Source organism: Phodopus roborovskii, unplaced genomic scaffold (assembly GCF_943737965.1).
Source record: "Phodopus roborovskii unplaced genomic scaffold, PHOROB, whole genome shotgun sequence".
Taxonomy (NCBI): Eukaryota; Metazoa; Chordata; class Mammalia; order Rodentia; family Cricetidae; genus Phodopus; species Phodopus roborovskii.
This window is the reverse complement of record NW_026125264.1, coordinates 2247411-2269874: the sequence shown is the minus strand read 5'-3', so window position 1 is coordinate 2269874 and position 22464 is coordinate 2247411. Positions and strand designations below refer to the sequence as shown.

Below are 22464 nucleotides of genomic sequence, written 5' to 3'. Positions count from 1 at the left end.
AGTCACACATTGCCCTCAATCTCCACACTGTGGTATGCAAACCCCCTAAATAAACATGGTTTAGTCGTTGTTTAAAAAAAAATAAAATAAAAATGAAGATCAATGGAGACGGTTCAGTGGATAAAAGCACTGTGCTGGCTAATTTTATGTCAATTTAACACAAGCTAGTGAGTCATCTGAAAGGAGGTATCTTCAATTGAGAAGATCAAGCCTTAGGCTTGGGACACTTTTCTTAGTTATCCATGGGGAGAGCCCAGCTCATTGTGGGTGGAGCCATCTCTGGGCTGGTGGTCCTGGGTTCTATAGAAAGCAGCCTTAGTCAGTACAAGGCAGTGGTGGCACAAGCCTTTAATCCCAGCACCCAAGAGGCAGAGGCAGGTGGACCTCTCTGTGAGATTGAGTTCCAGGACAGCCAAGGGTTCACAGAGAAACCCGGTCTCAAAAAAAAAAAAAAAAAGCAAGCAAGGTAAGCAGGCTGAGCAAAAGGTAAGCAGGCTGAGCAAGCCAAGTGGTGTAAGACTATAAGCAGAACCCTCCCACCCTCCAAGGCCTTTGCATCAGCTCCTACCTCCAGGTTCCTGCCCTGTTTGAGTTCCTGCCCTGACTTCCTTCAATGATGGATGGTTCCTTACCTGGAAAGTATAAACAGAATAAACCCTTTCTTCCCCAAAGTATTTTTGGTCATGATGTTTCCTTACAGCAGTAGTAACCCTAAGACAAGGACTTATTTCTTTAAGCTTGAGGACTTGAGTTTGGCTCTTCAGCACCCACCTAAAAAGCCAGACATGGCTGGACCCTAGAACTGGGAGGTAGGAACTGGAGACACCAGCCTGTCCAAAACCCAAGGGAATGTGGCAGTGAGCAACAGAGGTCACCTTCATGAACACACCTGTATTCAAGTGTTCATGCATGCATGGTGTGTGTGTGTGTGTGTGTGTGTGTGTGTGTGTGTGTTGGGGAGGGAGTAGGGTTGTGCCTTCCCTTCTGCTGCCTTTTCATTTTTGGTGATTGTGTGTTTGTTTTTGTTCTGACATAAGGAAATTTTACAATCTTATAATCAGGGTTAGCTGGGTTTATCTCTTCATGATTTTAGAGGTGCATGTTTTTATTCCCAAGTTTCCAGTGATTTTATTATAATTCATCTGAATTCTCTTTTTGAACATTAAGTCTCTATTTTAAATTTATTTCCACACAATTTCTGAAATAGAGGTTCAGTTTGCTCTTTTTGTTTTTGAGATAGGCCTGAACTCAGTATGTAGCTGGAAGGATAATCCTAAACTTTAGATCCTCCTGCCTTTACCCCCGGGTGCTGGGGTTATAGTATTACCACGCCTGCCTGTTTTTATGCAATGCTAAGGACTGAACCAGGAGCTTTGTGTGAGCTAGCCAAGCACTCCACCAACTGAGCTACAAGCCCAGGCCAAATTTGCTTTTGTTTTCTAAATGGTCTCATTCATATTAATCCCCTTGCCCCACCCCACTTCACCTCCCCGGGAGTCTCACTGTGTAACCAGGATGGCCTGCCTCAGCCTGCTAAGTGCTGGGTTACTAAGGCCCTTATGTCTGGTCTTCCTCCCCTTCCCCTTCCCTCCTCTCTCTCCCTCCCTCCTTCTCCCTCTCCCTCCCTCCCTCTCCAGCCAGCACATCCTGAAAGTCACAGGAAGTGTTGTGCTACTGAGCTGTAACCCCAATCCTTTAATTTTTTTTTTCTTATTTTTTATTTTTTGACCAGGTCTATACTATGTAGCCCAGATTGGCCTGAAATTTACAGCTTATTCCTCCAAGCTAGAATTACAAGTCTGAATTACCATACTGAACTAATACTATCTTTGCTAACACTCGGGGTAGAGTGCTGCTCTAGTATGCATGAGGCCCTTGATTTGGTCCTCTACACCACTAAATGAACAAATAATGAGTATCTTACCGTTATGCACTGGTTGGAAATGACATCTTTAAAAGAAACTAATGTCCCATGTTTTTTGTTCTTTTGTTTGTTTGGGTTTTTTTTTTTTTTTTTTTCCATTGTATTTTGGTTTCTCAAGACAGGGTTTCTCTGTGTAGCTTTGGCTGTCCTAGAACTCACTCTGTAGACCAGGCTGGCCTGGAACTCACAGAGATTCACCTGCCTCTGCCTCCTGGGATTAAAGAAAGGCCTGTGTCGCAACGGCATGGCTAATAAACATGGCCAGGACCATGTCCCATTGGTTTTGTTTTGGTTTTTGGTATTGGTTTTTGGTATTGGTTTTTGGTTTTTTGAAACAAGAGTTTCTTTGCAGCTTTTTTGGAGGCTGTCCTGGAACTTGCTCAGTAGACCAGGATAGCCTTGAACTCACAGATATCTGCCTGTGTCTGCCTCCCCAGTGCTGGAATTAAATGTGTGTGCCATCACTGCCTGGCATCCCATTATTTTTTAATTATATCTGTTCTGTTGTATTCAGCTGTTTTTCCTGCCTCACTGCTCTACGGTACCTATCTGTTAAGGGACTGGAAAGATGGTCCAATGGTCCTGTTCTTATAGAGGCTCCAGGTATGGTTCCCAGCACCCACATGATGGCTCACGGTCACCTATAAATCCAATTCCAATCCTTCTTCTTGCCTCCGCAGACAGCACACACACACGGTGTAAACCTTCAGACAAGCACTTACACATACACATAAAGAAGAATAAATCTTTTAAAAATGGATCTGTTAATGCCTGATGAGAGGGCTGGAGAGATAGCTCAGCAGTTAAGAGCACTGACTGCTCTTCCTGGGTTCAATTCCCTGCACCCACACAGCAACTCACTACTGTCTGTAACTCCAGTTCCAATAAATCTGACACCCTCACACAGACATAAATGGAGGTAAAACACCAGTGAACGTAAAATAAAAATAGTTAAGAAATAAAAAAACTTGTTAAAAAATCTCATAAGGTCAGCATGCACCTCAACCCCCATAAACTCTGCCTGCATCATAGCGGGGAATAAACCAGTATGAAGACACCCTGGGTACAGCGCCATCATGGAGAAAGAGGAAGAGGCTTCTGAAGGGTGGGAGAAGGTTCCTGAAAAGGGTCTCTTCTCTGAACCAAAGATGGTGAGATGCAGGAGGTGCCTCCATTTTATACAACTTTGGGTTACAATTGGGGTGGAGGAGTAGCTCAGTTAATCTATTTGCTCCATCCAGTAGCCAGTTTGGCTGGCTGCAACCTCCCAGCCAGCTCAGGCCCTTTGCTGAAGTCTAGGGGCAGCAGTCCAGTGTGCCTGTTGGCTTCCCCTGTGAACACACCAAGGGAATCTGACTGGGGGAAATGTGCCTCCAACAGCCATGGCCACAGGCAACTTACACATCCATTATTCTCCTTTTCAAAGCGCCTTTTTTTTTTTTTTTTTAAGGTTTATTTATTTATTTTTATGTATACGAATGTCTTGCTGGTATGTATGTATGTGTACTGTCTGTGTCTGGATCAGGTCAGAAGAGGGCAAATCTCTTAGAACTGGAGTTACCCATGATTTTGAGTCACCAAATTGAACTGAGAGCTGAGAATTGAACATAGGACCTCTGGAAGAACCACTGGGCCTTTTCTCCAAGCCCTTAGTGCCATGCTTTAAAAAACGCTCTCACATGCCCTCTGGTCTTGTTACTCTCCTACTACAAAGCCTTCTATAGCCCCCAGTTCCTGTTCTGGTGTCTAAGCTTGTGCAGCCCTACTGGCCTAATCTTCTAGTCTTTTCTGAGAACTCTGCTGTGACAGCCATCATCTTCTGTCCTTCTTCATCCATGAGCGACCCTCTGTGTCTCTGATCATGCATGTTTTCAAGTATTTGCTCCTTCTACAAACCTGTCAGGAGTCATGACCAATACAGATAACACAGTAGGGGATGATGGAGATGGAGGTCTATCTTTGGGTACCTGCAGGCCAGCAGGGAGGAGGACATTAAGCAGATGACCATGTGGCTTCTTGATCTGGTGCTGTTCGTAGGAGGTGTATCCTATCTGAGCTTGACAGTTACGGGGACACGAGGAAGGAAGTGGCGTGTCCAAGAGGCCTCTGCTAAGGTGACATGTAAGCTGTGTTGACAGATGCATGGGGTGGAGAGGCGTTGCTAGGTAGGAAGATGTACAGACTGTCAACAAAGCCCCGTCCACTGTCACCAAGCCTGGACCCTGCTGAACTCAAGAGTGCTAAGGTGACAGACTGGCTCTTAGGCAACAACCTGTCTGGAGGCAGATACCTGTCAATTTTGTCATATAATGTAGAGCTGACGGTTCTCCTCTTTCAGACTGCAAACTCAGGGACTGGGGCAGGCCCTTCAACAACAGAATGCTCACAGGACAGGGCCTACCAGGATCTTGCTCAGATACCATGGCCCTCACACCAGTGGAGCTTGGCTTGGTGCTGAATGCAGGCCAGATGCTGGGCCTCTGATGGAGTGAGTAGAGTGCCCAGGCCTCTTCTCCCTTCCTCCTGGCCCCTTGGGAGAGGCCCTACCCAGCCTAGAGCTTCCACTCCTGTGGTTGTACAGACAGATGGTCCCTGAAGAACATATCTTAGCCAGGCGTGGTGGTGGGACTTCAATCCCAGTGCTCAGGATGCATAGTGAGACAGACGGCCTCTAAAACAAAACAGAACCAATGCCACCCGAGAGTGCTCCTAGCAGTGCTATACCCAGCAGTCCCCATCAGAACGCTACGAGACTTCAGACACCATGTCCAGGTAGGAGAATGATAGTAGCCTATTGTTGCTCGGTAATGAAAGGAAAAAACTGATGGTGTGTATGGTGATGTTCACAAGCCTGCCTGTGGGGGCACATGCGGCAGATGCCTGCAACAGGCAAAACCCAATCTAAGCTATTAAAAGTCAGTCTAGTGGTCACCTTTGCCTGGTGCAGTGACTAGGGGAGACACAAGGGTCTTTGGGGGTATATACAATGTTGTATCTTGCTCTAGATATTGGTTATAGGAAGTGGGCAGTGTATGAAAGTCTGAATTGTCTCCTCTATACTTGTCAGCACTTGGGTTGGTGCAGACTTCGTACATCCATTGAAAGCTTGAGAAAGGCAACAAGCCAAGCCAGCTACCCTGTCCTTGTCATCTAGAGCACTTTGGAGCCAATTCCTGCCACCCCACAGCCTCCTACCCAGGCCAGTTGTACAGTCAGCAAACAATAAGGGTGATAACAATGCCACATGCACAGGAAGGCTGGAGACTCTGAGAAACTAGGTGCCTAAGTCACCCAGCAGTGAGGAAGCTGGTAGCTGGTAGGCAGAGCCATGGGGTAAAAATATTCAGAGAGCTGGAAGCAAGGGGCATGCTGGGGTTTGGACCAAGGTTTGGGTCTCTAGGATGCATGGCAAGCTCTGTTAAGATAGGACTCCTGAGACAAAAAGTCTGTGGGACGCTCAGCCTCACCAACTGAGCGAGGGCTAGTAACATGAGATGCTAGTTCACTGATGACAGTCACAGTCCAGCAAAAACCAAGACCCTGTGATGTGGTCACAGTAGGTTCTGGGACCGTGGTAGATTGGCAGACATGGGCCTGCCTGGTGAAGCTGAGGGTGCTGGAGCTCTGAGGGCCTCAGCCTGACTCTACCCTAACAACTGTTTTCCTTTCTCCGCTCCTCCCCCTCCTCGTTAGGATGCAGGGGATGTGCTTTCACTGACCAGACTTCATGCAGGCTACTCAGGTGTTCTGAAGAGAAGTGGAGCCGCGCCTTCTGCAACTGACCTCTGGTGTCCCTGCTCTCTCCTCAGATCCCGATCCCCCACCCCCATTTTCTTTCCCTCTTCTCTCCTGCCCCAGCCAGAACCAACCACAGGCAATGCCAAGTTCAGATAAAGGTAACCAGGCCATGGCAGGTCCTGTGGCAAAATCTAGCTTACCTGGGACCTGCACAGTCTTTCCCAGGTAACACAGAGTAAAAAAATAAGAGTTCTCTCTTTTGCAGCCTCCCTTCTGCCTGTAGAGGCACCAACATGTCTACGTTTGGCCTAGAGAGGCAGCAACATGACTCTGCGCCTTCTGGGAAGGCTTCTGTTTTGCTGAACTAGCCTTGCACCACCCTCCTCTCACCTCGGATGGGATAAAATGTCAAAGCAGAAGGAAAAGTTGAACAGCACTGTCCAGACACCAATTGGACACTGCGGACCTTGCAGCAGGCCTCCATCCCTCTTGCTTTGGTAATGAAAGAATCTCATACTTCGCTATACAGGCTGCTAGTATTCCTGACTGAGCCACAGGGCTTCAGTCTGGGGGGGTGGAGCAGACGGGCCAAGAAGCCAACCACATGTGCCTTCTCTCCAGAGAAGGACTATTAGGACACAGTATTCAGAGCCAGCCACATCTTGCTTGCCCTGTGTTGTGAGGTCGGAGAGACAAGTGTACAGTCCCTAAACTTTCAGATACACTAGGAAGGAAAACAGCAAGCTTCCTCAGCATGGGTCTAGCCAGGCACAGTGTTGCTTGCGCTCTTGGAGAGTCGGTGGTGACTGTATCCTTCTCCCCAACTGTTTTCTGCCCCCCAACTTAAGACTCTTTGGGTCCTGTTAGTAGGGAAGAGCAGTGGGGTGGGAGAATTGGTGGAGATGAGGGGCGGGTGGGTGGGCTCTGGGCCTTGCCTGGATTTGCCAGTGACATGCCTGTCTGATGCCAGCTGGCAATGCCCCGGACTCTACCACCCCATTTCCGTTGGAAAAGGTGTTCCACAGTGAAAACCAGGCTCTGCTACATGCTGGGACCCAGCCCAGACCTGCTGCTCCTTTTAGAACACAGAAGCTGCAGCCCTCAGAAGGGAAAGTAAGGGCAGTGATGTTCAACACCAGAACCGCTAGATGCCTCCACTTGCTCTCACTCCCGGTCAAGTCCTGCTCCGCTCTGGTAGCAGCATGTTAGCACACAGCAAACTTGGTACCAGCTGACAAGCCCTTAGAGAGCTGTCTTTGCAGGTTGCCCCTCCCCTCATCCTTCCCTCCATCCTACCCCAGGGCCTTTGTAGCTGCTGTTTGGATGGCTGACTGGTTCTCATCAGTCAGGGCTGGGCTCACACCTCTTCAGAGAGCTCTTCCTCCAAAGCGTATCATGTTACTCCATTTGAACTCTCTGCCCCAAACATCTTGCCCTTTCCTGCTTTCTCTTCCTGACTTGTTTATCATCTCCAGTCTATGAGTGCAGAGGGTGGATAGGTTCTGTGCACTTCACTACCTGATTCCTGGTGTTCAGTGGCTCCCAGCACTTATTAGGAACAAACGACTTCAGAGTGAATTAAGGAAGCGATTTCCTCAGATGCACACACAACAGTGGCAGTGTCATGGGGGGAGGGGCCTGGGGGGCCATTCTCTCCATCTGAATGGGGGTGGCAGAGCTACCAGCCTGCCAAGGGTCTATGCTGGTCCCTCTGCATTAAACAAAGCAGCCAGCACAAATCCAACCTCTAAAGAGAGTGAGCCTGTTAATGATGTAAACACAGTTACAACCAGGAAAAAGCTTGGCCTCGGCTTCTCCAGTCCACACAGAGCCATTATCTCTAATTGATCTCCAGACATCAGCTGCTGAGGCGGCTGAAACCCTCCTGTATCCTTCAGGTCTGGTTACAAAGCCCTAGGCATGGAGTCAGGCTCGTGAGTCCCTGCTTGCTGGGGTGACAGGTCTGCCTGGGCCCCACAGGAGTGTGTGAGCCACAGCTACTGTGTTCAGTGGCTGCATTTAGGTGACTTAACAGGAAGATCTTGCCCTCGAGAAAAGCTGACCAAAACCAGTTAGGGCCTGAAAAAGCCCAATGCTCCAAATATCCCACTAGCCATGGAAGGAAGAGAGACCCAAACACGGGGGCGAGAAGTTTTCTTCCACCAGGACAAGGGCACAAAAACCAGTATTCATTAAAATCCAGGCCTGGGGACAAGGTCACAAATTCCCATTGGGTCTCAACGACGGGTCACAAGGTCGGCTTTCAGTTCAGTGACCATCTGGACCATTTGAGCGGCTCCTTCCTGGCCCAGCCCAGGAAAGACACCTCCTTTCCTGCTGGAACACTCTTGTCCTTAGGGACAGAGCTGGGCTGAGCTATCTTACAGTGGAACTCTGGGAGGAGACAGTTTCTCCCTCCATCTCTGGGGCCCAGCTAGTGGCTCCAGGCCTCCATCCAGTTTCCCTGCATACACAGGTGAGGCATGTATGAGCTAGGCCTGCACGTAGGATATCTGTCCATGGTCCACACAGCCATGGTGCCTGTGCTAAGAAATCAGGGGTACCGTAAACATTTTTTCCTGGTTAATGAAGTTGAAAGGCTGCCTTGGAACCCTCACAGCCTGGACAGGGACAAGGACAGGGACTTAAAGGGCTGCCAGAGACAGCAGCCCTTCTGGGCCCAGGCTATCCAGCCCATGAGAAAAAGGGGATGTGGCAGCTTCAGGGATGTGGCAGGAGAAGACTGCCAGGCCTCTGTGAAACCCAGGCTGTCCGAGTAAAATCACATTCATTCTCTTGGGATATTTGGAAGTCATAGCAAATTTCTAGAAAATACTTGAGGGTATTCCATAGTATGTTAATCAGGAAAATGATGTCTCTCAATCAGATACATTTGACAGCAAGCTTCCCACACTTCTGTCTTGCTCTGAAAGGTCCCTCGGGGTCAAAAGTGCCAATAGTGGGGCTGGAGAGTATGGTTCAGTGGTTAAGAGCACTTGCTTCTCTTACAGAGGACGTGGATTCAGTTCCCAGCACATGACCACTCACAACCATCTATAATTCCAGCTCTGGGGGATTCAATGCCCTCTTCTGGCCAAGGACACTGCACACACAGGGTGCGTATACATATACTTGCAGGCAAATACTCATACACATAAAATAAAAACAAATAAATCTTTTAAAAAACAAAAGAGAAATGCCAGTTGTGCCGAACCCATCTTCGGCACAGTAGCTGACCTGTTTACAGTCTCCAGACTCCAGCAGGTTGTTGTGTTGAGTGGACAAGACATTTGGGGCCAAGTGTATCACTTAGTTCTCACATAGTCAAGTCACACCAGCAAGGAGAGGTTCCATCAAAGAAGCATTCCCTCCCCCAAATAACCTCTTCTCAAGTCAGTAAAACTCTGAAAAAGAAAGTCAGCAAGAGAGCATCCATTCCTGTGATTATAAAGCCTTAGTGTTTAACACAGCATGGTGCAGGAACAGGCAAAAGCCAGTGGACTGAACACAAATGCATTCAGACTGAACAAAAACCTGGTAAGGTATAAAGGTAGTTTCAAGGCTGTGGGGAAAATAGGCTCCACTTCCTCCTCCTCACCACTACTTTGTGGTACTAGGGATGAAACTCAGGGCCCCTCATGTGTGCACTAAGTAAGTGTTCTGCCACTGAAATATACCCTCAGCCCCTAAGCAGGTAACTTAATACAAGATATTCAGACAAAAGGGTTAAACACACACACACACACACACACACACACACACACACACACACACACACGAGTAAGCTCTAAATGAACAATTTTTTTTTTTCTGAGACAACATTTCTTTGTGTGATAGTCCCAGTTGAGCTGGGTGGAGGTGGCGCATGCCTTTAATCCCAGCATTTGGGAGGCAAAGGCAGGTGGATCTCAATGAGTTTGAGGCCAGCCTGGTCTACAAAATGAGTTGCAGGACAGCCAGAAATGTTACACAGAGAAACCCTGTCTCCAAAAAAAAAAAAAAAAAATAGTCCCTGTTGTAGTGACTTGCTTTACACTAGGCTTGTCTCAAACTCACAGAGACAAAGCTCAAATATTAAAAAATGAAAAGGTGGAGGTACCTGCTACCAAGTCTGGTGACCTGAGTTCAATCCTGGGAACCTACAGTGCAAACAGAGAACTGACTGACCCCAAATGTTGTCCTCTGATCTTCATACATGTTGTTGCACATGTACATCTATACACATATGTACACATAAAATAAATGAACAAATAATGCAATAAAAAATTTAAATGAAGCCAGGCGATGGTGGTACATGCCTTTAGTCCCAGCATTCAGGAGACAGAGGCAAGAGGATCTCTGTGAGTTCGAGGCCAGCCTGGTCTACAAAGCTACCCAGAGAAACCCTGCCTCAAAAGATCAAACAACAACAACAAAATGAAATAAAATAAATGACAATGAAAACATGTTTGTCTCTGTCTAAAAAGAGAGGACACTCCAACAGCAAGCACATTTAATACTCCAATTTTATTTTTAGTATGATTCTCCAAGAAGAGGAAGCAAGCTGGGGGGGGGGGGAGGCTGGTTCTGGAGCTGGGGACAGGAAAGATGAGATGAACTGGACTGTTGCAGTGCCAGGGAGGCACGACAAACCAAGAAATCTAACCAGAGCCCAAACCAAAAGACCCAAAGAGAGCAGACCCAGTGGGACACCTGTGGGAAGGACGCAGGGGCTAGCAGAACCGGGACCCGCCCGAACTGGAATAAACCTGACCAACAAAATGGAGGGGCACTGTAAATAGAGTGTGAAGGAAGCAGCCAGGTGGCCATATGGAGGGGGATGAGGAAAGGACAGAAAAGCACACTGCACGGGAAGCCATGGCTCTTGTAGGTCCTTCCCTGTCCTCCTCAAGAACAGAGCAGGCAGTCCTAGGGAAGAGATCCAGGTGCCATCAACGCCAACATCAGATAAATCATGTTGACAGTCGGAAGCCGAAACAGGACAAAAGCACAACTCTATGCCTGTGTTCTTCCTTGGAATGACCATAAACATTACCGTTTATACTGAGAAAGACATCAGAGAAATTCCAAAATCCCACAAAGCACATGACCAGCACTCCTGACAACTGCCAAGGTTATCACAACCCAAGGAAATCTCAGAAAAATGCCACAGCCCAGGGGAGTCTTAAAGCACAGGACAGCTCAGTGTAATAATGTATCCTGGGCAGAAAGGACTGGTGAAGACTCGGGGAGTGTAAATAAACTTTGACTTCAGTTAACAGTGTATCAATGTTGGCTGCGGTTTGATCGCTGTTACTTGTTACTAAGAGTTGAAACTGCTATAGTATGGAGGGAAACGGGAACCCCCTCCTCTCAATTTTTCTGTAATCTAAAGCTCTTCTCAAAGATAATCTAGCACAAGCATGAAAACATTACTAAAAGGAAACACAGGGCTGGTATGGTTGGCTTTTTTTGAGACTCACATGTAGGAGGAATTACAGAGAGAAGGAGGCAGAAGAAAGGGAGAGTGAATCTGAGCCCATAAAAAGAAAACAGACATGCATTCTCAGCATAAGAAAGTTCAAAAGATACAGGGCCAAGGCTGAGGAAAAGGGGCAGTGGCCAACCCTGGGAAATCCAAGGAAAGCAAATGCAATCATGGCATGCTAATTGGGTCAGCTACAAGTACTACTTGCACAGTAGTAATGTAAATAATGAATAGTGATTTATCTAACTGAGAGACACAGGTACAATGGTGGATGGAGAACTGATCAGTGTGCTTACAGGAGAGTGTAAGACTTTCAAATGTCATCTCCCATACCAAGAAAGTATTAAACAACAATGACGAGGAAAGTCCAAATTAAAAAAATAAAAATACAACAACTGCTGGCAGTACAGACTTGTTACTTAGAAACAGAAGGAAAATGTAGAGTAAGAAAAGAAAAGGGGCCATCCGTGTTGAGAACAGAGACTGAAGTGGGCAGCTTGGGGCAGCTTCGACAGGATTTTAAAGAAATGTATTCTCCCGGTAAAAGTAAAATGAAGACAAATAAACAAAAACACAGAAGAGATAAAAGGCCTCCAGAGATAGAGAGGGCACTTCTGAGGGCAAGCTGCCCTAGGGTCACAGGAAGACCCTGTCAGCATACCACCCCCCTCCCCCCATCCCACAAGTGGAAATGCTCCAAGGACCACACTTGCCTGGAGAAACCCAGGCAGCTGCCTTGGCCAAGGCCAGCATTTCAGTTGCTTTTGTTTTTCTTGCTGCAACTCAAACCCTCAAACCCTCCTTCAGAGTCAGAGATTTATTGAGGCAAGAGATTCCATAATCTTGGAAACACGATCACTGGTGTTCTGGGCCTCCCAAGGCAGCAAGCCAAGCCCCTTACACAGGTCAAGGGACAAAGGGGGCAATCCCAGAGGCCACAGAGGTCTTTTTTTCCAGGAGACCAGAGATGAAGTGAGAGAGAAGGCCAGCAAGAACAGCAAGGTCTGGGAGTGAGAGGCATGTCCCCCAGCCCAGCACAGATGAGCCCAGGGAGGAGGGCAAGAGTGGCCTGGCCAAAGTGCCTCAGGGTCATAGATGCCTCCAGGTCCACCTGAACTGCTCAGAGGCACACACACTGGCATTATTTAGACCCTGGCTAATGAAAACTGAGGAAGGCAAAGCCGACTGAATGCCACAGCACAAAGACGATGCCTTACAGCATCTTACCTCTCCACCCAAGGGCTAGCCAAGAAGGAAGGCTGACCATCCCCAGGGAGATTGCCTTTCAGCATGGGCACATGGCACTCTCTAACAATTAATGTCTGTTTGCTCAGCATAATAGCAATACCCCCTCTCGCTCTAGTCCTCATTTTCCTTTCTGTACCATTAATAAATACATCAGGAAAATACTGGTTGGATTTTTTTTTTTTTTTAAAGACAAGGTTTCTCTGTGTATCCTTGGCTGTCCTGCTCTGAAGACCAGGCTGGCCTTGAACTCAGGGATCTGCCTGCCTCTACACCCCCACCCACTAAGTGCTGGGATTAAAGGCATGTGCTACCACCACCTGGCAGATTTTGCTATTTTTTAAAAAGGCCCAATCCAAGCCTGCATGTCCCTGTAGTAGAATTTAACCCATTCACATGCATTGTGATTTACTGGTATTTGATCTTGTTCCTCTTAGAGTCAGTGGTGCTTTATGGTGTTCCTAAAGACTGGGCCAGGGTCTTGCAGCTATCAGGCAAGCTCTCTCCACAGCTCCTGATGCAGCCCTGGTCTTCATGCTTTCTAGTTGTGGCAGCTCTTCTTGCTCCCCCATCGACCCACACTGGTGTGGGCTGAGCAACTTTGCTTTCTCTTATTTTCTCCACAGCCTTAAAAGTTCCAATTCTGCTCTCTAGAGATTGCTCTTTAAGGAGACATAAGCTGGAGAGATGGCTCAGAGGTTAAAAGCATTGGCTGTTATCCAGAGACCTGGGTTCAATTTCCAGCATCCACATGGCAGCTCACAACTGTCTGTAACTCCATTTCCAGGGGATCTGACACCTTCCTACCAATACATATAAAATACAGTTAAATACTTTTTTTTTTTTTTTTTTTTAAAAAGGGAGACACACCTCTGAGAGATAGCTCAGTTCTTAAGAGCACTTGCTCCTACCTAGGGCCCAGCACCTGCCCAGCACCCACATAGGAGCTCACAACCATCCTTAACCAGTCCCAGGAGACCTGACACCCTCTTCTGGTAACCATTAGTACCACACACACGGTACACAGACATATATGCAGGCTGACACTTGTGCACATAAAACAAAACAAACAAGTAAATAAAAATCTTAATAAGAAGGCCACCAAGTTCTTACACACTGAGCTGTAGCAAATGTGGACACTTTCCCATTCTGCTATTCCTCCAAACTCTGATATGGCCTGACCTATAGATGAAAAGGAGGAGGGCACCATGGTCTGTGGGCTCCTAACCCTTTCTTTCCAGGACAACACCTACGTGTCAGGTACAGTTTGACTCACTATGTCCCAGGGACTGTGATTCCCCTTTGGATCTGCCATTTTCTTGGGTTATTCTGATCAAGGAGTAGGCTGAAAAGGTTCGTGAGATAGAAAAGAGGAGGAAGGGCTCGAGGGAAAGGAACAGTGTCCTGCTTTAATGCTTTCCTCCCTCAAGATAATTAAAAAGTGGTATGGTCATGGGGCTGGAGTTGAAAGTACTTCCTGCTCCCTGCACCAGTATAGTGACTAACTTTAGTTCCTCTAGTTCCAGGGGATCTGATGCCCTCTTCTGGCCACTGCGGGCAATGGACATTCAGGGTGCACATAACAAGCATGTAGGTACAGGTGCGTGTGTGCGCACACACACATGCACGCACACACACAATACTAATAAATAAAAAATAAAGTTTAAACAATGAGCGATGTGCTGACAGTACTAGCTGCTCAAATGTCTGTTGATGGACGAACAGATGAAGGAAATAACAGTCCCATACAAAGAGGTTTTTTCTCAGCTGTAAGGATGAAGTTCCGACACAGCCCTTGACTTGAAGAACCCCGAAGACATGGCACTACGTCAAAGCATCCAGGTGAGGCAGGACAGTGCTGCCTGAGGCCACCCCTGTGAGGGACCTGCAGCGGCCAAAATCATAGACAGAGAGTACATCGAGGTTTCACAGAGCTGGAGAGACAGATACTGTAAGGCTCCTTTATGGGCACAAGATTTTGCTAGAAGTGAGGGGGAAACCCTGAAATAGGTCTGGGGAGATGGCTCAGTCAGTAAAGTGCTCACCACAGCCCATGTGGAAAAGTTGGATGTGGTGGTGCATGGTTACAACCGCAGTGGCTACAGACAGACAGACAGACAGGCACTCTGGTCGGCCAGCCTCCCGCTCACCAGCTCCAGACCAGTGAAAGAGACCCTATCTAAAAGAAGATGGAAGAGTGACACCTGAGGTTAGTCTCTGCTCCCTGCCCCCCCCCCCCTCTCTCTCTCTCTCTCACACACACACACACACACACACACCTATGAATATAGACAGTTGGTGACAGTTGTTACTCAACGTGCTATGAGTATATTGAAGCCACTTAATCACATGCTCAAAAAATAGTTTAAATGTTGTATGTATTCGCCACAGCCTCTGCTCCCCCTACTTTGTTAGTTTTGTTTTCCCATTTTCTTGGGTTCTTTTGAGCAAGGGGTCAGCTGGCTTCAAATTTACTTTGTAGCTGGGGATGACCTTGGAATTCAGATCCTCTTCTAGTGGCAGGGCAAGCATAGGCCACTATGCCTGGTTACTGCATGCTGAGGTTGAGCCCAGGGCTCATGCATGCTGGGTAAACACTCTATTAGAGTGTTATCTGAGCTGCATCCCAGCCCTTATATTAGTTTTTTGTTTTTAAGTGAATGTGTTGCTGGGGTGGGTGGCTCAGTGATAGAGATCTTGCTTAGCATGTGTGAGTCCCTGGGTTCTGTTCTCAGCACTGCAAATAGGAAATAGATAGCTTTTGAAAGGCTTCTGAAGTGCCCAGCCCGGTGATTGCTGTGCCTCACATCAGGTGGCTCCCTTTCAAGGGGGGTGCTAAGATGATTGGGGGGTGAAGGCAGCTGCTGCCAAGCCTGACTGACATCCAGAGTTCAGTCCAAGGACCCACAGAGTGGAAGGGGAGAAACATGTCCTCAAAGTGTCCTATGACCTCCACACTCATGCTGTGGCACACAATGCCCCCTCCATATATTTACATGTGGTATGTTTGTGGTGTGTATGTGTGTGTTGTGTATACATACATACATACATACATACATACATACATACATACATACATATCGGCTAGAGAAAGCTCAGTAGTCAACAACAGCTCTTGCAAAAGATCCAAGTTTGATTCACTGGTAGTTCACAACCACTTATAACTCCAGTTCCAGGGGCTTCCCAGGTTCCAGCACACATGCTCACATGACCACAATTAAAAATAATATCTTTTGGAGCCAGGTGGTGGTGCATGCCTTTAATCCCACCATTTGGGAGGCAGAGACAGGTGGATCTCTGAGTTTGAGGCCAGCCTGGTCTGCAGAGTGAGTCAGGACAGCAAGAGATACACAGAGAAACCCTGTCTCAGAAAAAAAAAAAAAAAAAAAAAAACAAGACCAAAACAAAATAACCAAACCAAACCAAGCAAACAAGCAAACAAAAATCCTATGAGGAAAATGTATTCTTTTGACTTTGGAGTCAAATGACTTTGGAACAATGGAGGCGAAAGAAGGGAAATGCCTTAGTCAAAGCCACCCAGGGTGAAGTGGGGGGTGGTGGTCTGGAACCCTGGCTGGGAACAGTGCCAGCTGTCTGCTCTTTAGGGAAGGAGGGAAAATCATTTGGAGACCCCAAGCGAACCTGTAGGTTCCAGGTGTATACCCTTAGTCCGGTAGGTCTGTCCTGACCATCTGCCCCCAAGACTCAGATAATACTCTGCACTAGGGGGAAAGAAAGAGAGGGGGCAGAGGTTAATGAAGGCAAGATGGTTGGCTTGAACAATGGAGCTCACACCACTTCACACAGCTATGAGGACAGTAAAGCCATTAGGAGCTGGGAGGAGAGACAGGTGCACAGTCTCCCTCTGGACAGAGCATCTGGGTGTGGGCTTCTGCTCCTGTGCAGTGATGTTCACATTGGGCAGAGCAAGGTGGCCCTGCTTCCAACTGTGACTTCCACAACAAGGTCTCCCTTCAAGCACTGCTTCTCAGTAGCAATCAGGACAACAGGGACACTGAAGGAACATGGAACTCTCGTGGACACGAGCTAGACGTGATGTCCACTAGTGCACCCCATCCTCTCTACTTCATAATTTCCCTTTTTTTTTGTTTTGTTTTCTTTTTGTTTCTTTGAGACAGGGTTTCTCTGTGTAGCTCAGGCTGTCTTTGAACTCATTCTGTATGCCAGGCTGGCCTCGAACTCACAGGGATCCTCCTGCTTCTGCCTTCTGAGCACTGGGTCTAAAGGCGTGCGTGGCTGGCTCTGGTTTCCCTTCTTAAGGCAGCCCCTGGTCTCCAGGCAAAGCTAGCACGGTGCTCCTGAAGATGGATAGAGGTTGGTGGAGCTAGGTAGGGATGATGGGATCTTTCTTACTGTCCTCTTGCTCTTATTTGGGGGTGTTTTGTTGTGTCTTATTGTTGTTACTGGTTTTTCGACAGACTCTGTGTGTTATTACAAAAGGATGAAAAAATGAGAAAAGGTGAATGGCAGTAAATAGGCGATTCTGTGACAAAGCCATATGGTGGGTTCTCAGTCCCCAGAGGACCCTCTGGAAGGGGACTTGGAAAGTGACAGGTCAGGTGGTTCCTACTGATTGACTCAGGCCCCCAGAGCAGCCTGCATCCCTTCCTGAGACCTGACCTTCTCCTGGAAAGTTCTCAGCTGTTCCCTGAGAATTCACAGCTCACCACATTTCCCTAGCCTGCCTCCTCTAAGGAGATAAATTTATCATCTTCGCAACCGAGTGTGGCTTCAGTTTTGTATCTCTAGAAGAGAGAGACACTGGTAAGCAAAATCCACTTGTTTGGAGTTTTTTAACCCAGGCTGTCCTTGAACTTGGGATCTTTCTGCCTCTGCCTTCCAAGGGCCAAGATTACAGGTATGGGCCACCATACCTGGCAGGAAATAAAGCCTCTTGTAGGACACTATGCCCCCATATTTTCAGCTCATTGTGGCCACTCTGATGACAGTTCCCCCAGGCATGGTCTTTGGGGAGGTCTCTGTAGAGAGAGTACCATTTAAGTTCATATCATCTTGCATATTGAGGAAACTAAAAATATTTACTACACTGAATCAGACCTCAAGGAGGATCGATTTCCCTTTTATGAATATTATCATTGGAGTTTCCTTTTGTATGTATGTGTGTGGCGGGGGTTGCCAGATGTCAGCCCCTGGTAATAGGTTCCCTCCTTCCTCCCTTCCTTCCTTCCTCCCTTCCTTCTCTCCCTTCCTTCCTTCCTTCCTTCCTTTCTTCCTTCCTTTCTTTCTTCCTTCCTTCCTTTCTTCCTTCCTTCCTTCTCTTTCTCTTTCTTTCTTTCTTTCTTTCTTTCCCTTTTGGTGGGGGGGATAGGGTTCCTCTGGAACCTGCCCTGGAACTAGCTCTGAAATCTACCTGCCTCTGCCTCCCCAGTGCTGGGTTAAGGCATGTGCCACCAACACCCGGCTAGGTTTCTGTATTTCTAATATCTGACACGGAGAAGGACTAAGTTCCCAGCATACTAAACTGAATCAAACAACATGAGTGGGCAGCTGCAGGAACACCCCACCCCACTTCCCCGTCTGCTCAGAACAAGGTGAGGTGCACGCACATGCACCACCCTGCCTCCCGGGTGTCTCCTGGACGTGCCATGTTGGAATCCCCAAAAAGAAAGATTGGACTCCTCCCAAGTATGTGATCACACTGACATTTCCTATCGGGACCCCAGTTACTGGGGGCTGCTTTTGCTTTCCACATAGCTCACATTAGCAGCTTGCCAACACTACAGGTATCTGCTACTGTGTGATCAGAGTGGTCCAGTGAAACTGTCTTAGATGTGGGAAGTGACAAGGCAGAAGTTAGGCCAACGTAGGCTTTGGATGAGAGGACATCCCTTGCCCTAAGGAGGACCCCGCTCTGCTTTCACGGTGGGAGGAAGAGGCTACTGATGCAAGGATATGTATTTTCAGTTTCAACTCAATCAGGGGCATCAGAGACTTCTGGTCCTTGGCCCCTTCCTTGCTGCTGTAGATAAACAACTGGGTGAGCAGTGTGATTTCTTGTTTTCCCTTGTGCCAGCCATAAAGCAGGGACAATAGTGCTGCCTGCTGCCTGCTGCCTGAGAGACTGAGGCCTCGAAGCTCCTTGCTGGGGGGGGGGGGAGAGGTGGAGGGCTGGAGTGGAGAGCTCTGGCGATTGACAGGTGCCAGGCACAAGGAAATGTGGGATATTGTTATTGCCTCACCTGCCGGTAAGCAAGGAGGGTTTGCCCTCTGACCCCCCTCCCCCACAGACAGGGGGCACCGGCTATGCTGAGTCTTCTCAGCCCCAGCTGCAGCCAGATTCCCAGAAATACTTGGGGACAATGACTGTGGCAGTCTTACTGTGGGAGTAGCTTAAGCCTGGCCAGGACAATCAGTCCATGAGTTTTGGTTCACTAGATACTTGCCCAGTGCTCGCGGCTGTGACTGGCCCCTTCCCATTAGCAGTGGGACTTCTCACACTCAGTCTGTCTCACACAGGCTCTGTCTTCCCATGGCCACGGCGCCTTTGCAGAGGTTCTCCCTACGTCTGGAGCTTTTCTTTCTTTCTTTCATGTGTAACACCTTCTGAGGCACCCTTTGCTATGGCAAGCCTTCCTGATTCGGCCGCACACCCTCCGCTGGACACCGAGTGACAAGCTTCATGACAGCACTGCTGTGCCCCATTTGCTAAGCCCTAGAGCCTGGCTCACAGGGAGGCCCCCATCTTCGTTAGTGCCCCACCCCCACCCCAAGACCACTGCAAGGGAAACTACAGTAAGATTTTTAAAACCAAATAAACCCTGACAGGAGCACGGGAGAGAGGTCACATTGGCACAGCCCACTGACCACACTGGCCCCAGCGGCGACCCACATCTGGCTGCCTGCCCCAGGAGAGAAAAGGCCACGTGGCCCTGCTCTCAGCTCCCTGTGTTTTGTGCCTGGCTGTTCGCATGTGAGAAGTGGCACTGTGGATGGTTATAGGAAAACAAAGGCCATGATTCCTCCTCAATTGTCACCAGGGATCGGTGCAGTAGGACTGAGATCTTCTAAGTGTTAACACAACAATAACACCCTGATACTGCCACCCCACAGCATAACCCACGCAGGCTCTGCCCTGCCGCCACCCCCACACCACCTTTGACTGCAACCATCTAGGACAGGTACTGCTGGGTGAGAAGGAAACACAGACACAAGAGGCCGGCCTTCCAGAGCAAAGCTGGCTTCCTTCCTGTGGCCTCTAGAAACTGGGGTTGTGGGAGAATGGGGAGGGGGGGCTCTGCAGATCAAGTCAAACGGCCTGAATGCTCAAAGCTGGCAGCACAGGCCCAGCTGCTGCGTAGATTGCCACATCCAGGCCCAGCCACGAGGCTCCCCGCCTTTTACCCACCCTGCACATACACGCATTCACACTGTCAAGGAAGCTTACAGTGCAAGACAGCATGGACCCAGAGTCCTGACCTGGATTCCATGTGAGAACAAGCTCCCTTCCTTTAGTTAAGCCTTGGGGACTTGATATCAGCAGAGGTGGGACACTCAAGACGAGGTGAGGGAGGGTGCCCTGATTTTGGTGGCAGCAGAGGGAGAGGACAGCGCTCACCCAGATATTCTTTGAAAGACAGGCTATTCGCTTTGTAAGGGGAGACACGAGCGACGGGGGAGTATTTCAGAGCTTGTGTTCATGGTGCCTGACGTCCCTTGGCAAACGGCATCTGGGAGTCTTGAACAATCAGGGAGCCCCAAGGCCCTATCGAGCCTGGGCCACTGTCCAAGGCCCATCTTCCTGGCCTGTCTAGGACCCAAGAACGACAGAGGCCACAGGCAAGCAGCCAGCCGCAGCCAGCCGTGCAACAGACAGAGGGGCGGGCCTGAGAGCCAAGGTCTGTGAGGTCTGCGGTTCTGAAGCAACCCTCCCTTGAAGGTCCTTGGGGAAAGCCCAGCAAGGCCGAGTTTCCAGGGTTCAGAAATACCTCCAGGGAAGGTACACTCCCACCCTCTCTGCTGGCTAGGGACCAGGTGACCAGATAAGGGTCTCTTTGATTTGCCACAGTTTACACAGGCTGCCGTGGGCCCCCAGTTCTGGAAAGACTTGACCACAGCCATGCCTCCTGGTCTCTGGGGGAGCCAGCAGGGACCTTACCTGCTCCTGAGAGTTCATCACTCGCAGCTTCATCTGCTTCAAGTAGGTAGAGGTGAGGGGCATGTTGTAGTCAATAATGCCAGACACCAGAGGGGACGGAGGCTCATTCTCTGCAGCGATAACAAACAAAAGGAAACTCCTTTCAGTCTGTGCCAGGGCAGAGGGAGGGATGGGGTGGGGGTGGGGGTGGGGGTGGGGGGTGCCTCCATGAAGGGCAGGGCCGTGACCGTCCACTGGTCACCTGTCCACCTGTGCGGTGCACAGCACAGAGCGCTGAAAACACTTGCCAGTTAGGCGCCAGTTTAAAGAAATGTGAGACTTGTCTGTTTCAAAAAAGATGGAAGGCCTGGTCTACATGGGGTTCCTGTGCCAACCACGCGGTCCTGCAGCAGCTCCTTACAGGCAGGACATCTGTGCTTTGCCACAGTCCCACTTACCACAGGGCACAGCTTCTCCCTCACTCAGGCCACCTGCCAGGACCCTGAAGGCATTAAGTTTCCAACTCTGGCCAAAGGCGGCTCCTCCTGGTAAACACCTGCCTCTGCCTGTTCCTCTCCAGCCTCAGCCCTACAGTGCCCCCGCCCCCCAGCACCCTCCGGGACCAGATGGCTCACAGGTCTGAGCGAGCCAGGCCCTGGTCTACCCTCCCAAATCCTGGTGCCTCTATAATCTCATGCAGAGGAGGATTTTTCCTCCTGCTTATTGCTCTGCTGTCCCGGGGATCAAAGCTACGTGTGCTCTTCTTGTAGACAATCTGCAACGTGCAGAATGATGTGAAGAAGAAGATTTAAAAGCGTAATTGCACCAAGCAGCCTGGCATATGCTTCTGTTTATTTTTCCCTATGACTTTTTTTTTCATACTTGATATCATAAAGCATGCAGACAATTTTAGTCTGATTTCCCCCTCAAAAAAAGGTGTTTATTTTAATTAAGTTATTTATTTTGAGACAGGATCTTCCTTTGTATGTAGCCTAGGCTGGCTGTGAACTTGTAAGATCTTCCTGCTTCAGCCTCCTGAGCACTAGAGGTAATTTTTTCCCCTACACACTTTGCCCTGAGTATTTTGCCATTGTGTGACCAACACTGTGGGGAACATCTCTGTGAATAGATAATGGTCTGCATTCTGATCTTTTCCACCATAGAACTACTCTCAGATGGAATTTATGGGTCGCAAAGTAAAGAGGACTCTTGAATCTCTGCTCAAGGTGGCCATGACATCAGCCTGACTGCCTCTTCCCTGGGCCTCCCCTGTGCACACAGGCCTCAGGCCAGCCTGATTTCCATCCAAAGATTTACGTTTCATCAAATGGTAGGATCTGAGTTAAGTGAAGTGAGGACAACTTCCCCACCAAGCAAAGGCTGCCCTCCTCAGTCAGCACCACAGTCAGGAGACAAGCTACAGCGAAGGCAGATGACAGGGCCAAGGTGCAGAGGCAATCGCAGGGTCAACCAGAGAGACCTCTGCACTCAGCGCTCATGCGAAGAAGCTTGTGGGAAATGTCTAGGAAGTGTGAGCACAGTGAGTCTGCGATGGCTCAGGGAAATATTACTAAAACAGTTCATTATCTAAGTATTTGACTACAGTGAGAAAAGAAGAAAGAGCCCCTGAAACACAGGGGCAGAGTCACCCCTGAAGAGAGCCCTCCTGTATGGCCAGGGGTAAGAAGAACCTTGGAAGAGAAGAGCCCCAGACCAGACCGGGCCCAAGACTTCTGTATACCCTTCTTTGTAGTGATAAATGTGTTTTAAACGCACTTGGATGACTGACAGAAACGTGCATTTCAAAGGCACCAGAAACACTAAAAAACGGGTCAGAGAAAGAAGTTCACTACTTCTCTAAATCTCTCAAGTCTTACTTGCATACAAAGAATTATATCCAAAAATGTCTGCTGGCCACTTAGGAGTCTGGAATATAATTCCACACTGATGACTCTGATTCAAAATGGTAGTTAT

The 22464-nt window shown here is 48.6% G+C and overlaps 1 protein-coding gene across 2 annotated transcripts in view; it reads right to left on the bottom strand.

Annotated features, from left to right (window-relative positions):
• Nol4l (nucleolar protein 4 like) overlaps positions 1-22464 on the bottom strand; it is a 114642-nt gene that overhangs the window by 36142 nt on the left and 56036 nt on the right. For both annotated transcript variants that reach the window (XM_051193033.1, XM_051193042.1), the window contains exon 4: positions 20512-20621. In XM_051193033.1, coding sequence (XP_051048990.1) covers positions 20512-20621 — 110 coding nt within the window. The remainder of the gene's footprint in view (positions 1-20511; positions 20622-22464) is intronic.